The following is a 15123-nucleotide window of genomic DNA, read 5'->3' as shown; positions in this document are numbered from 1 at the left end:
AACGCTCAATTTTAACTGTCGCTTTGTTCATTCCGCCGCACATCGTCCTTAGAAGATGGTCTTGCCTACAGTGAGGCATGCTGAGGCAGTGGGACACAGAGGTATAAAAGTCGCAGTTCTGCCCGAAAGGCGAAACATCGATTGCGGTAGCAAATCAGTAGACAGCTATACGAAGTAAGGATTCGCTTACTAACTAAATTAACAAGCGTAATGTCACGCGCGCACAGGCAAGCACGAACACATCACACTCGATGACCGCGGTCACACGCTGTCAGAACGCTGGCGTGAGGAAGCGTGGCAGCAGAAGCGAGCGAAGTGACGTTCGTGCTGCCTATTGCTCCAACACAAACGGAGCGACGAGAACAACGCGCCCACGCACCTCAAAACCAGGTCAGGTCGGGCTGCAATCAAGGCCACGACTGAACTGGACTCTCCGTGCGCGTTCCAGTCCGGCTGTGAGTGCACCTTGCAGAAACGCAAGACTGCGCCACCGCCGACCAGAGGGCGGAAGCTTCGGAACATAGAGATTCCTACAACAATTATTGTATGAAACTCTATGCTACGGAGCCACAGAGAAAGCTTCACTAAACATGGCATCTCAAAGTCCTTCTAAGGCCTCATCCACACAACCGTTTTCCGTCCACCGCCACGTAAGGCTGCCCCTGCAGGCGACGCAGAAGCCGCCCAACTCCACCACCATCGTTTACCGTTGCATGGAGAGTCGTGACTTTCTTTAAAAATTTTCTTCTGAATAAGTCATATCAGCTGCGAGTAGTGCTTGCAGGTTCTTTATTCATTATTGTCGCTTATGGATCTGGCTTTTTCGATGTTTCATTAAGATGTCTGTGCATCATTCTGTCCAGATGCAGAAGCACCTGAAGCAGAGCATCCGCGTACCGGTGGTGCGCCGACGCGCTAGGTCTTGCATACGGCTGTTAAGCGTCTTGGTCGGCTCTTATATCGTTTGCTTGCTTTGGTCCAAGGTCTTCACGCCGAAATATGTGAGTACTATATCGCGCTCGCGCATTGCTTGCGTGCGTCTCGAGAAGGTCGGCGTTAACTGCAGAGCTAACCCGTTTCGTTCGAACCTGCATGTCACTTGTTTTAATCGGTGCCTCTCGTCATAACAGCTGCAGCACACCACTTTCAGGCAAGACACTTATTGAAGAATTTTGTCTTCCTAAACATGTGATTCTTTTTCCTTCGGCCGGGTGCAGACACAAGTTTATTTAATTCACTTGGCATGTGATTACCGCAAGCGGTGTATGCTGAGTCTATGTTCAGTTCTTGTCGGTCGCAAAATTGCCTTCTCTTCCACTTTTACTTGCATTATTTTTGTTATTGAATATGAATATTATCGGAAGTTTCGCCTTCATGTGAATTGATTTTGTTAATGCAATTACAAAAACAGCTCATTTTTCTTGTACTTCCCTGAGCCACATTGTTTGACGGTTTCATGCGGTTCGCTCGAATAAATTGGGGGGATGAAATAAATGGTGGTCTTCCTCTTCCCGTCTCCTTTCTTCTATAGTTTCTGCGCGGGTACATGCTGCCGTTCTCGTAATCGCAGCATTACCGCGTCCTTTTTTCAAGTGAAATGCATGTTTGTGCATAAAAACCCGCATTTGTAAAATGCAGATGCTACACGCAGTAGCGCAGAGTATAAATGAAGCATTTATCATGGCGAACAACATTATAATGACAATTACAGGTCGTTCCCTGGCCGAGGCGTCGACCTAAACGTTGTAGGTTTTCCGAGTGAGCCTAACGCTGCTCCGACTTTGCATATTATCTATGCGTATGCGCTTAACGGGTACGGGGCATGCTTCTTTTCCAGGCAAAGCTTTCCTTCGCCGTCGATTTTGGAAGCAATTCCTTTGTGATGCAAGGCAAGCCTGTGCAGATAATGTCCGGTGCCATGCACTACTTCCGGGTACTTCCGGAGCTGTGGGAGGACAGACTGATCACCATGCAAGCCTCCGGCCTGAACACGGTCGAAACGTACGCAGTTCTGATGTTGTGGCCGCTGGACTAGCGGAACCATTGCTTTTAGCACTTCTTTCGTACTTCTTTCTTGGTCAGCATTTTCAGCAACGCGGACAGCTTTGCCAACGAGTAGTTCTCAAGGCTGTATCAAAAGTAGCGCAAAAGAGGCACAACTTTATTCGTTGTCGTTGGTGTTTAAAATTACGCATGTGGTGGAATTTTAACATATTGCAGGCGAATGATTTGTAATATATTTGTTGTGCCGCGGGCGAAGATATAGAGCAAGCGCGACTTTAACTAAATTTTTCGCGAGAGGTGGCACTGTCCGTTCGACTACAGCAGTGATCAAGTTATCGCAACACTTACATGAGGAACGTCCAGGACAGCAGGTGTCCAAATCGTACCCCGCCGCAACGGTTTCTCTGAAGTAACGGAAGCGAATTGCACAGATCACGTTTTTGTGTGCTCAAGGCGCTGGACGTGATTGCGGGAGTTAACAGCGAGATCAAGGTATACATAGCGTTGCTTTGAAGCTCCTCATGCAGTGTTTGTAGAATACGCAGGGACGGCATGTTAGCTCCACACAGCACGCGAGACAACTGCTGTTCTGTAGTAGAAACAGCGTCTTGGCAGCTACCAAGCGTCTCACAACGCAGGCATCATGAGGAGCGCCGCCACCGGCGTTGCAGGCGTTGCACCTCAATGGTGCACGAAATTAGACCGAAGGAAAAGCGCCACTGTTTGTAGCTAGCTTGACGTGTGCTGTCCATTCCGCTCAGACCACTTTATGTACCATCATATATGCACATATAAACTCAGCAGCGTGCGCACAACGTTCATGCCAGCAATCGTGGGTGGAACGCTGCCTTGGTTCCCCTCCAGGGTCCATTAAGCGGAGCATAAACAGGGTGAGGACCCCGGAATAAGTGTGCGCGTCGGCTTGGCTTCGTCGTTTTTTTCCATGTTTTTGCACCCAAATGCACTGGGCGTATATCGCGTCTCTGGAAATCTAACCCTCCACACGCGATCCGCGCATGCGCGTCGGTACCTTTAGGGGCTTTGTACTCCGTATCACACATCAGGTGCAACGCTGTGGAAGCTATGCAAGTAGTACGTTCTCCAAATTTTATCACTCCGGGCGTTCCGCCCATGCTGCGCTGGCCGCCAGCGGCGTTTGCTCGCGCGAGCATGCACGTGAGGCTGCCGCGACGGGATGCAGATAAAAAAACAACGAAAAGGAAACTGATATAAAGCAACGTGTTAGCAGCCGAATGAGCGCACTGTTTGTCTCCTCCTAACGGTATATTGTTATTTTCATTCAGAACTGACCTTACATAAAGATCAATTTCACAAAAGTCGGTTAAAAACCACCGAACTCTTTCTAAGTGCGAACGAAGCCACTGCAACAAGTATCTCTAGTCTCCACAGTGTTGCACCTGATGTATGAAACGGAGTATAGATACCGCAACACTACCACGACATCAACGGCGATGGCGGGAATGCGCCTGTAGCGTTCGTATAATTGCTATTGCAAAAAAAAAAAAAGGCAGAGACACTTAAGACTGCTTGCGTGTGGGAATGCGAAATCATTATACCGTTTGTAGACCTCGGAACGCCATGAAAGCGCTCATGTTATACACTCGTGACGTGGCGCCGCCTCCTCCCCATTGGCTGTGCCGTCACGTGCCCAATGACGTATGCACTAGGCCGCACCTTTAGTCGGCCAGGTGGCTGCGACGTAACATGTGCAAGGACGCATGCACTAGGTATACTTTTAGTAAATCAAATTCGAGGAGCCGCCGTGGCTTCGGGGAAGCGTGCTTGTCTCGCAACCCGAAAGCTGGATTCGATTGCCACCCAGACCGAAATTTACCAAATCTTCTATTCAAAACCATTAATTTACTTTGTTTACAGCAACCTCTCTGAGAAATCCGACGCCAATCCTAGCATTTTTTGACGTGTTTTTACTCTTTGCGCTGTCGGCCATATTTAGTACCATGTTTTCGCGTAATAGGGCATATAATGCTTTCGCGTTGAAAAGCAGTTTCGAATGGCGACTCATTGACAGCGATAGCAAGGTTTAGTGTTGCACTTAAACTCGCGATCGTCGTACGGTGCTCGAACTATGCGCGGCTTCGACATGTTGGCGCGACGCAACCATGCAATGCAACATGCAAGAAGAACAGCGCCCCGGCAGCTGCAGGCGCCTCACAACGCTGGCATGGGTGCCTCGATACCAGCGGGGTGGCACTATCGAGGCGCCTTGCGCTGGCGTGATGAGGAGCGCTATCGGTGGCGTTGCAGGAGTCGCACCTCTTTGGTGCACGAGATGAGACCGAGTAACCGACGGTGTTAGATAACGTTTGCTTGACGTTTACTGTCTGCGACGCTGCTAGCGTAGTGCCGAACGAAGGTGCTTCCCATGTGCTTCGGCGGCATCGACCTCCAACGCCGAAATTCGACTACGCAGAGAACCGTTATCATTGTATACAGACAACAGCTCTCAGCAGTAGCACTCATGTGTGCTTACCCGCCGTGGTTGCTCAGTGGCTATGGTGTTAGGCTGCTGAGCACGAGGTCGCGGGATCGAATCCCGGCCATGGCGCCCGCATTTCGATGGGGGCGAAATGCGAAAACACCCGTGTACTTAGATTTAGGTGCACGTTAAAGAACCCCAGGTGGTCGAAATTTCCGGAGTCCTCCACTACGGCGTGGCTCATAATCAGAAAGTGGTTTTGGCACGTAAGACCCCATAATTAAAAAAAAAATTATTATTATTCATGTGTGCTTATGGTGTGCGTGCGCCCAACGCTTATGCCAGCGGCGGAAGGTGGAGCGCTACGCCCTTGCTCCGCCACCAAGGCCATAGAGCGTAGCACTGACAGCGTGTCCTCTTCGATTGGTCGTTTTTTTTTCGCCCAAACGCAAGCCACGTCTCTGGAAAACGTCTAATCCTCCGCGCGCGGGCCGCGCATGCGCCGTCTATGGCGCGACAGCACGGCGGCGGCTGCGCCAGCAGCGGGAACGCGCTTGAACGTCCGAATAATTACTAAATGTTGTCGAACAAGGGAGGGCGCGGTAGTCACCACCCCCTTTTGCTTTTCTTTCCGTTTCTCTCTCTCTCCCCCCTTCCTTATTTTGAGTACTAAACTTCCCTCGCCTTACTCTACACACCAGGCTATTCTCCTCCTCCCGCGTTGAGTGTAGGCTAGAGTGAGCTACGCACACGCAACCTCTGCTAAGGAAAACAGTTGCTGCCCTGACGAAGACACAACCCTTGTTTAACTGTTGGCTCCAGCGACATCCCTCCTTCGTGCACAGTTGCTCACTTCACGTTTCCATCTGTCTGTGATTATCAGGATATTAATAGGTACCCCTGTGGCAGCGATCGTAACGGAACTTCTATGACGAATGTGACAATAATGCCTTTTGTATATAGGAACGGTCACTTACATTATCACGTTTCTTTTGAGCCTCATGGGCCAGTTCACACAAGTAAGGTTTCGCTTACACTTGCATTACTCTTGATACAACATTCACATTCGTATGAGTTTGTTTCAAGATGTCAAAAGCTCCGTACTGAAGTTTCTACTGGGTCTAGTAATTGACTCAAAAGCTCACGCTGAATTATTAAGCAGGGCAGACCATTGAGATAATTACACAAACGGCTCGTTCTTTTTACTTTGCTTCAGTGCGTTACGCGCGGTAATGCTTTGCATTTTGAAGCCGACGCGCGACATCAGTGTGCATGGAAGGCACTGTGCGGCGATTATGAAATAAGTTAGCATTGCTGGTGACACAACACAAAATATCCCTTTCAGCCCTGGAATTTTTGTTTTTGCCGCAGATTTTTTCCCCTTGCATTTTCTTCAATTTGAAGGTCCAAAGGACATGCTCACAAAATATAAAGCTTGTGCGTGAAGTAATTACCGATTTGGCTTCATGTCCTCAAAAAGGGACATCAGGGCTCAGTGGGTGTAGGAATGAAAAAAAAATTACTTTATTTTTATGCGGCTATTACAACAAAAACTAAGCACAAAATTGATTATTTCATTATGTGAAAGTCCTTGAAGCAATTCCTGGACTTCGTCAAGCACAGGTGCACTTTGCACTTTTCACAAAAAATTCGAACTTTCCCTGCGCAACCGTCCATTTCACACGGCTGTGCCCTAGCGTTGGTGCGAGTTGGCTTTGACACCCCAAGGGTGACGCTTGCCCTTCACATATTGCGTTATGTCCAAACGGCCCTTGAAAGGGACAATCTGCTCATCAATGCACAGATGCTCCTATACCTCGAGATCATGGCACCTTGCTTGCATATTCTTGAGCAGAGGTCTCACCTTCCAGAGTCTCTCATTGATGTCCGGCTTGTTCGCATCAACAATGTGAGGAGTGTTGCGCAGCTTCTCGAAGCGGTTGCGCGAGATCTCGCTTGATGCAATGTTAGCAATTCTCATTGCAGGATTCCAATATAGGTGAAACCTTGGATATTTCAGGACACCCATTATCAGATGGAGAGCCACCAGGCGGCTGATTTCATCTTCATCAGTGCTTACACACGTGCCAAACTGAAAAACAGAATACTGATATGTTTTCTCAGCAAGCTCAGTAAAGACGCTCTTCGGGACATAACGGCTAAAATAACCAAATGGTGAGAATATCTCATCTTCCATGTGAAGGTCTTCGTGAGCGGCCTCTTTGAATATGGTCTCTGGCACCTTGAAAGGCTTTCTCGCCCAGCCGCTTGCCATTGGTTGTGTGCTATCCTCTTCCGAATCAGCCTCTCAACTGTCACACTCGCTCTCCGCTGTGGTTCCAAGCGCGTCGTCCCCCTCGTCACCGCTGCCGCCAGACTCGTCGCACTCACCTTCCACGTCTGATAATTTACCGTCGTCCAGTTCTTCAAAGAGACTATCCGTGCATTCTTGCAAGCGTCGTGAGCGTTGGCATGGCACGACTAAAATAAGGCCGCCATTATTGATGCACCAAAAAAATATGAAAGAGAATACGGCTAAAGCGAAGAACGCACGACTTACAACCACTAAGCCCTGATGTCGTCAAAAGTGGACATGTAAACAAAGGGTCACAACAGAAGAAGTATGCAGGTTAGGCCTACAATTTTTCGCATGCCGCCTACGCTAACAGTAGGAAATAAGTATAAAAATATCAGCCACAAATACCCGAGACTTCAAAAGTTATACATTGTGAAAGTCGATACTTAGCCGAAGGCTGCTCAGACATGGTACGAACAAACACTTCGTCGTCGTCATCACGTGAGCGTCCACAAAATGCTCCGCTGCTGATCGCAGTAGCGATAGGGCTCTCGGAGGAACAACCCACAAAAAAATTATTGTTTTCAGTTTTGGTTTTACACGTGAGAAATACGTTTTACTTTGTGGGATCAATTGACGACGCCAGGGCCGAAAGGGATATATTTGTCCGAGCAGAGGTACGGTAACAAAATTGTTAGCATGGTCGACTGGTTGAGTAAAATCTTCAGTTCCTTCTTGCACGGTACTGGAAGCTCCGAAGCGGGCGCATACGTGTGTGCGTGCTCTCTTGTGAAGATACGCAGCTGTCCTTGCCAGTCTGCTTAATAGCTAGGGCTGGTTCTGAAGTCCGTACAACGTCACACAGTTTCTACGTAGCGTTAGCCGCTATGAGGAAAGTAGTGGGGTGTTGGGGGGTGATCCCGGAGATATTGTGGGTTAACGTGGCGCGCTCCAAAGCGCGAGCTGTCAGGAGGAAAGAAAACGAGAAAGTGGAGAGGGACACACGCGCACTTGTTTAAAAGAAGTTTAATAAAATTCTACTGTTTGATCTCTGCACTCTAAGACCAATGCTGACTGAGTGATGCTGTGCAATGTTTTACAGAACAGCATCATCGCGCCGCTGAAGTTTACAAACCAAATTGCTCCTTCGCCAGACTAAGGTTTTTATTTCCGCAACGAAAATTCTATAAGCAGTGACACTTGTTTTCGCACGCAACCAATCATTAAGAAACCTAGACAAAAAAAAAAAATAATAAGCACTATACCGCTTCAGTTTGTTTTTCTTGGTCTTCAATTTTGGCATGCAGCTATAATTGTTGAATGCGATTATTATTGTTTTCCGGATTCTTTGCTAACAGCTGAACGCACTGGTCCTCTTGAGCTTCAAGTATAACACCTAGGCGTGCTTGACTGAGTCTGCATTTTGGTGCAACTGTTTGGGATAGTAAGAATTCCATTCTCCACTTCAGCATTTCGAATCGCCGATTCGGGGTTGCTTACCGCTGTTCTGCCCAAATGCACAGCTACGTAGAGTGGAGCAGCCATGAACCCGAAGAAGGCCACTTCGACTTCGAAGGCCAGCAGGACCTGGTCCGTTTCTTGCGGATAGCCCATAAGCTGGGCTTCATGGTCATCCTTCGACCAGGTCCGTACATCTGCGCCGAGCGAGATTTTGTGAGTCGAATTTCTCAGAATCTAACGTGCAATAGGCTCAGTAGTTTGGGGAGGCCACCGGTGTCACTCTTACATCGCGTTTACGGCGCTCTTAGCTACCGCAGCATCATAATCGTTTCGGCATTGTGAATCCTGACTTCGCGTTTCTCCAACGCTCGCCGCCTGGACTACTGAAAGTATAGCACAAAGTTCTAGTCATTATGTGCAATAGTATTGCACTACACGAGCTTTGCCGGGCCGGATGGCACATTTACTCATCTATAGCCATTCTAACAATGCGTCGTTGAATATGAAAGCCGCCATTAGCTTTTACTCAACAAGGTAACATGCTCTCCCGCTATAGCACACATACGGGGAAATAAATAAATAAATAAATAAATAAATAAATAAATAAATAAATAAATAAATAAATAAATAAAAGCAGATTTCAGCGATTCCTACCAGCTCTGAACATCTTTACTGCGGTAGCATTTAAACTCCTGAGGCTCTTACCCTCCCCCCATTCCACGGATTGTGAAAAAATTCATACAATCCTGTCAATGATCAAAGGTGACGACGCGTATGAATTTTTCTGCAACTTGATGAAGGAGATAGCAGCGCTGGCAAATATTCGTAGGCGCATGAAGAATGTCTGAGGGATCCGCACCATGATAAATGACTGTGGAAAGATGACCAGCTTTGTTTAGGCATGGCAGACAGCATAGAAGATAACCCTCGAACCGGTCGCCCATTTGAAGTCCCTGCTCAATGCATGTGCCGAAAATCAGAATTCATTACGACGAAAAAAAAAGAGAGAAATAGACGTCATGCAACATACAATTTTACAACCTACGGTGTTGGGTCGTCAAACCTCTGCCAACCAAAAATCATATGTTTTATAATTGTATCTTGTGCCGTGTTTTTTTTTAATCTTTCGTTTTTATTGAACAGCTTAGCTAACCTTAGCTGGGACACACGGAATATGGGCGTGAGGTTGTCCAGGCTACTATAAAGATCCGTTGATGAGCAGTGGGCCCGTATTGAACGACGTTGCACGAAGATTTGGTCGTGTCAGATGTCTTTGCTAGCTGAATTAATTGGGCAAGTTGGTGCTGATGTATGTTGGAAAACAGCGCAACTGCGTACAGACAACGTTTCTTTTTCTTGATTGTTGTATGCTGCCGTATATATATATATATATATATATGCCAATTTTCTAAAAATCTTATTTTATATATATATATATATATATATATATATATATAATATAAAATAAGATTTTTAGAAAATTGGCAAATGTAACTGCCTCCAAATTTGTCAAGTAGACAACTGCCCACAAGACACAAATAATAAGGTTAATGATTAATTTTCGTCAATTAGTCTTCAGAAGCTCACGTTATTAGCGGCAGAGGATGTCCGCTTCGCCTAGGAACCCTTCTGCAAGAACACCACGTTCACTACCCTTAGAGATTTTTTTATTAAAAAACTTGTATTGTCTAAAAAAAATATCAGGAAACACCCTGTATATGTCATATCTACAATTACTTTGTGTCAGCGCCACTGTGTGTCTTTTCTTTGTCCTTGTGAAGTTGAGCTGTTTTTCACCATGCATGTTCACGGCCTGTTCAAGCTGGGTGTCGAAAATGTTGACACCCGAAACGAAGGTCGAGTGAAATGTTAGCCACAACGAACGCTGATGAGAGCACTTTTTATTGACCGACCGTTGAATTGAGATTAAACGTGGCTCTGCCATTGAGAATCCGAGTGTCGTCAAGAGAGCCGTCTAGAATCACGGAATTCTTCGGCTGTAAAATAAGCCTCAGCGGTAAAAGTCATATCAACAGCTTCTTTAGAATGAGAGTAGTATTCTTTGTTCTGCTCATTGATTATCTGCCAGCCAAAACTACAACAGGTGCCCATAATGCCGAAAACTGAGTTAGTTCTGTCAAGTCATATATAAACAAAATCCAATGACACCTAAGCACTTCTTATGAGTTGGGAATGCGAAAACATTAATGTCCAATTGAACGCCGCTGAGTGGTCCTTCGAGTTTTGCGCTGCGAGTAATGTACCATAGGGGTATGTGCTGTCCGAGCCAGCAAGCAGCAGCAGCAGCCTGCGGTGCCAACGCCGTATGGCACCAACGTCCTACGCGACAAGAAACTAAGGAAGCAGCAGCGGCCACCAAGGCCGGCAAGCAATCGCAACAGCTAAGCCTAGTGGGATTGAGAGAGAGCGATACCGGCCGTGTGCCGGGTTCCGAGAGCGAGAGCGAGGGTGACGTTGCATCGCGGCGTTGCCCTCTCCCCTCAGGCAACACCTGGCGCGCTATCGAGGCAGCATGTTTCCCTTTCACCCGCTCTGCTCCTTCGAGGTGCGCTTGTGACGTGGCGTCGCAGCCAATCGGACTTTAGGTGCCGTTTCGCTGCTACAGACTACAGATGCTGGCTTACAGATGCTGGCTTTTATCATTCAATGGGCCATTTGACGCTTTCGCGAAAACAAAGAAACATCTCCGAGAAATGCTGCCAAAGATAAAGGTGTCCTGGATCAGCAAGCTCTAGCCCGTACATCTCGCGTTGCAGAAAGCACTGCACGGAAATACTTGTTCGAATCAACGCAACCACCCTGCCTGTTCTCTGGACATTTGGCCACATGACTAATGTTTATTTTTAAACTTAGAAAAGCACATTTTAGGAATGTGATTTCGTGATGATGATAACGACTTCCCTGAGCAAACTCATAGAAGCCATCGAATAGTGTTTTCGTAAGCGCAGCAAAATCTTTTTCTCGTCAGGTCTAAGAGAGCTTAGTAAGCGATATTTCAAGTGCGTTGACGTTCAAGGGAAGAAGGACGGAAGGAAAAAAATAAGAGTGTGTTCCTTATCACAAACTCTCGCTTCTACGTAAAGCGAAAATTTATTGAACGCCCCTCATGTCGTTGTGTCAAGGGAAAGAATATCTAGCAGAATTGAGGGCTCTGCTTGATGAAGGCGTGTTTTTTTTTTTTTTTTTTGCAGGGTGGATTTCCATACTGGCTTCTAAGAAATGGATCTTCAATGCGGATTAGAACTTCTGACAAAAGTGAGTTAGTGTGTGTGTGGTTGCGCGTACTAAATGCCCTTATGATTTTTTAAAGAAATTTCAATAGTACAATGCTCCTTCAATTCAGTTCACATATTATACCAGCTTGTATGTCACGAATTCTAAAAATAAACCTATAGTTTGCTCTAAGACTGCGGTTTTATTTGCAAAGCAGAATCTACATCTATGTGGACAAAGTTATCATCTCTTTTTTTGTGGTGAAAAACGGTTTTGTTTACATTGTTTATGTAAATTCACAGATAAAGGTGTAACATCGTCTAGCTATTTTGTTTCTGCATCCTTGATTGCGAAGTCATCTCGGGGCACTTAAAATACATTTCGTGAGTGGCTTTTCGTCGTTGATAACGATACAATGGTCTTCTAGAAATTTTCTCTTTTCCGAAATACAGTTGGTGACAATACTGTTCCGTAGCAATATAATTAAGCCACTTACATACATTGCTGCATGCATCTGGCTTCATATTGGAAATGAATGTTTTATCTTTTTCCGATTGCACGTTTGCGTTTGAAACGACAGCCTTTTCATCTTGAGATGTAACGTGCTCACAAAATCCCACCACGTCAGGAGCCCTCGCGTTACTGCTTCTGTAACATTCTTCTCTCAATTTCCTATACTTCTTTTTTGAAAATGCTGCCGCTTTGGCTTAGGTTGTGGGCTTGGAGGAATTAAGGTACATGAACTGAGGGAAGTGGACGTTAGCTTGTTAGCGAAGCTCATAGCTGAGTCTTAAATGGCACGCTTGTCTAGCCCGCCTTCCTTTAACTATTGGCATCTTCGACTGGTCGCCTCCATCCGCCAAAGCAGAGTCGGAAAGATCCGGCGTTCCCCGAACTCAGAGGTAAAGGACAAGCGCGCAAGCCGAACGTGTGACACGCTCTCGGAGGAGGAAATGGCAGATGCGAAACCACGTGACTACAGCCAACGTCTGATGTTTCGCCTATCCAAAGCTCTCGACGCTGCCGGTAAAACAGGCGGACGCGCCGGTGGGACGAGCGTTCGTTGAGACGACTGCATACAATGGGCAAGGTTGCCTAGGTTGACGGTGGACCGTCACCGACAGCGGTGACTCTTTGTTGTTATGACGTTGCGGGAAACGGGGAAACGCTCTCAATCTTGACTGCCCCGGCGACAAGTCTCGGAGTGTCTCAGAGCGCTCCAAGATGGAGGAGAGCGATCCAGCCGAACGAACCAGTCGAACGCAGGGCGCGCATCCTCTTTCATCTAGCCGAAGACAACGCCGCTCGCGAAAGCGGTCTAGTATGCACCGAAACGGCCAGCCGAGGATGTCATATGTGACAGAAAATGAGACGTGCGTCCGAGATGAACTTCACATTGTTAAGTTCACATTGAACAGTGTCTCATTAAGCATCGCTTGCTATCTGTCTGAAGCGTAGCATGAACTGTCGTCAGCAGGTGCGATACGAATGCGAACGTGCAATCTTACCACGATAATGTTTAATAAGCAGGAGCATTTTATTTACAGTTATGGCCACGTATAAGGCTGTCTGGTAGAGATATTACCAATGCTATGTAAGTTTTAGGTATGTTACTTTTGCGTATGTTACATTTAACGTATGGAGGCGTGTAGCCTTGAAAGCTTTCACACTTTCGTGCAGGGGAAGCTCTGTATCAGCAGATGCGACGCAAATTCCTGGGGTTGGAAGCGTGGACTAAAGCCTTAGCTGTGGTCGATTAGCTTCGATATCTGTGGCCGCCTTTCTTGTGACATTCGTTCATGATCTCCGGCCCACGCGATCACTTCTAGTTTCGCCATCATCGGCTGCTGACTTCGTCAATTTAAATAGCTGCCTTCAGCGACCACCTGTTCCGCTCAAGTACTTCGGCAACGTCCTCTTGGTTGCATGTCTCACTCGCGCGCCCTCTCATCTGTTCACTGAAATGTTTATGGCATATCTGGGTTTTCCCAGACATGCCAAGAATTAAACCAGCGGCCACCTGGCGGCAACTACAGACTGATACTTATCCGAACCCGCTAGCATATCATAGATTTTTCCCTGAGATCTATCACGACAGCACCTGCAAGGTTTGTGGTTTACAACCTGCTACACTAAAACACATGCTCTCGGAATGTGAAGCAAAGAGTAAAGGCATTAATCCCGATGCTCTCTCGGCGAGGTTGGTCGATGCCCTGCATAGCTCCACGCTTGCTGACCAAACCTAGGCCGTCCAGCAGGCCCGCGAAGCGGCGACTACGCAAGGCCTGGGCGCCCCGACGTTGGAAACCTGAGCCTGCAGGACACTCAATCTGCAGGACACCCAATAAAGTTTCTACCAACCAAAATCTCAACCAACCATATGCACCTCTGTTACAACAACAACAACAACAACAGCAACAACGTTTTAACGCTATATGTGTAGCCACTGGATTCTCAGTATTGCTTCAGCTGCTTTATTTGCTTCTGTGTTAGGAGACTCATGACCACCGCCTTGTTCTTTGGTTACGTCTGCCCAAGATGTCGAGAATACTTTTGAGAACCATCTCTGCGGAGCTAAATTAGTGCGCACATTGATGCCGTGTTCCCATTTAAACGACACAAGTTCCGCAGCAACTCTGTAGTCTCATGATTAGCGTGTTGAGGTCTGCCTTATATGTCGCATTGCCCGCAGGCTATCTCTTCTATGTGGATCGCTTTCTGACGAAGGTGTTCGAAAAAGTGCGACCACGTCTTATCGGCAACGGAGGACCGGTCATTATGGTGCAGGTAAGCGCAACATGCTTTTGGTAGGCATGAACCAGCTACCACTTTTTGTTAACGGAAAGCTTTAACTTGGGGCCGATTCTGATTTTCCTGTAGAAGTAGATGTGAAACGCAGAAATCATACCATGTGACAAGGAGACTTAAACAAAACCCGTGCAGTTTCCTGTGCAACTTCGTGGTCGTTTCTGAGAGACGATCTTTCATAAACCTTCATAAACAATCTTTCAGACGACTTTTCATAAAATTTTCTCTAGTTTGCTCATTTTTGCAGAACTGACTTGCCCATTCAGTGATACTACGGTTTGAGTTTTCAATCAGTTCATCCTCATCCTGTTATCTGGCAGCCTTCAATTTAGCTCCGGTGGTATAGCGACCGCCCCTGTAAGGGCTTAGTCCGTGGTTCAATTCGCTGACCAGGATGCATTTTTCTTCAAATACGATACCTTTTTTCTTCATTCGCAGCTTTGTGCTGCTTTCTGATAGACGACATCTTTTTTCCCTCCATTAAGATAGCTATGAAGAGTATCTGTTGGTAATAAGGTGCATAAGATGAAAAAGAGGACTTTAAGAAAAGTTTTTTCTCTAGCTGATAATATAACAGAAACAGGTGAAGGTAGTGAGACGCTATAAGTGCAGATAATAAGTACGTGCCAATGTGCTCGACCTTGGACAAGTTCCGTGACGTCAATTGACATACAGCGATTGAGTCCTCCATGCTGGCCGGCACATATTCCAGCTTTGTCCGAACGGCTGTTTGATAATGAATGTGTTTGTGCTCGTGCGCACTTGAAAGCTATTGCCTAAAACTGTGTATAAGAGAGATAGTGGGACTTGCTTATAGTATAAAGGTCAAGTGAAATGAAGCAATGAATCGTAGCAGATTCGA

At 46.7% G+C, this 15123-nt stretch overlaps 1 protein-coding gene across 1 annotated transcript in view; it reads left to right on the top strand.

The window, feature by feature from the left end:
* The first annotated feature begins 729 nt into the window (after nucleotides 1–729).
* The window catches only part of LOC126536621 (beta-galactosidase-like), a 32184-nt gene continuing 17790 nt past the window's right edge, over nucleotides 730–15123 (top strand). The window contains exons 1-5 of the mRNA XM_055074112.1: nucleotides 730–1001; nucleotides 1838–2001; nucleotides 8282–8432; nucleotides 11432–11495; nucleotides 14146–14240. Coding sequence (XP_054930087.1) covers nucleotides 840–1001; nucleotides 1838–2001; nucleotides 8282–8432; nucleotides 11432–11495; nucleotides 14146–14240 — 636 coding nt within the window. The 5' untranslated portion in view covers nucleotides 730–839. The remainder of the gene's footprint in view (nucleotides 1002–1837; nucleotides 2002–8281; nucleotides 8433–11431; nucleotides 11496–14145; nucleotides 14241–15123) is intronic.

Source organism: Dermacentor andersoni, chromosome 4 (genome assembly GCF_023375885.2).
Source record: "Dermacentor andersoni chromosome 4, qqDerAnde1_hic_scaffold, whole genome shotgun sequence".
Lineage (NCBI taxonomy): Eukaryota > Metazoa > Arthropoda > Arachnida > Ixodida > Ixodidae > Dermacentor > Dermacentor andersoni.
This window is presented reverse-complemented; position numbering and strand designations above follow the sequence as displayed.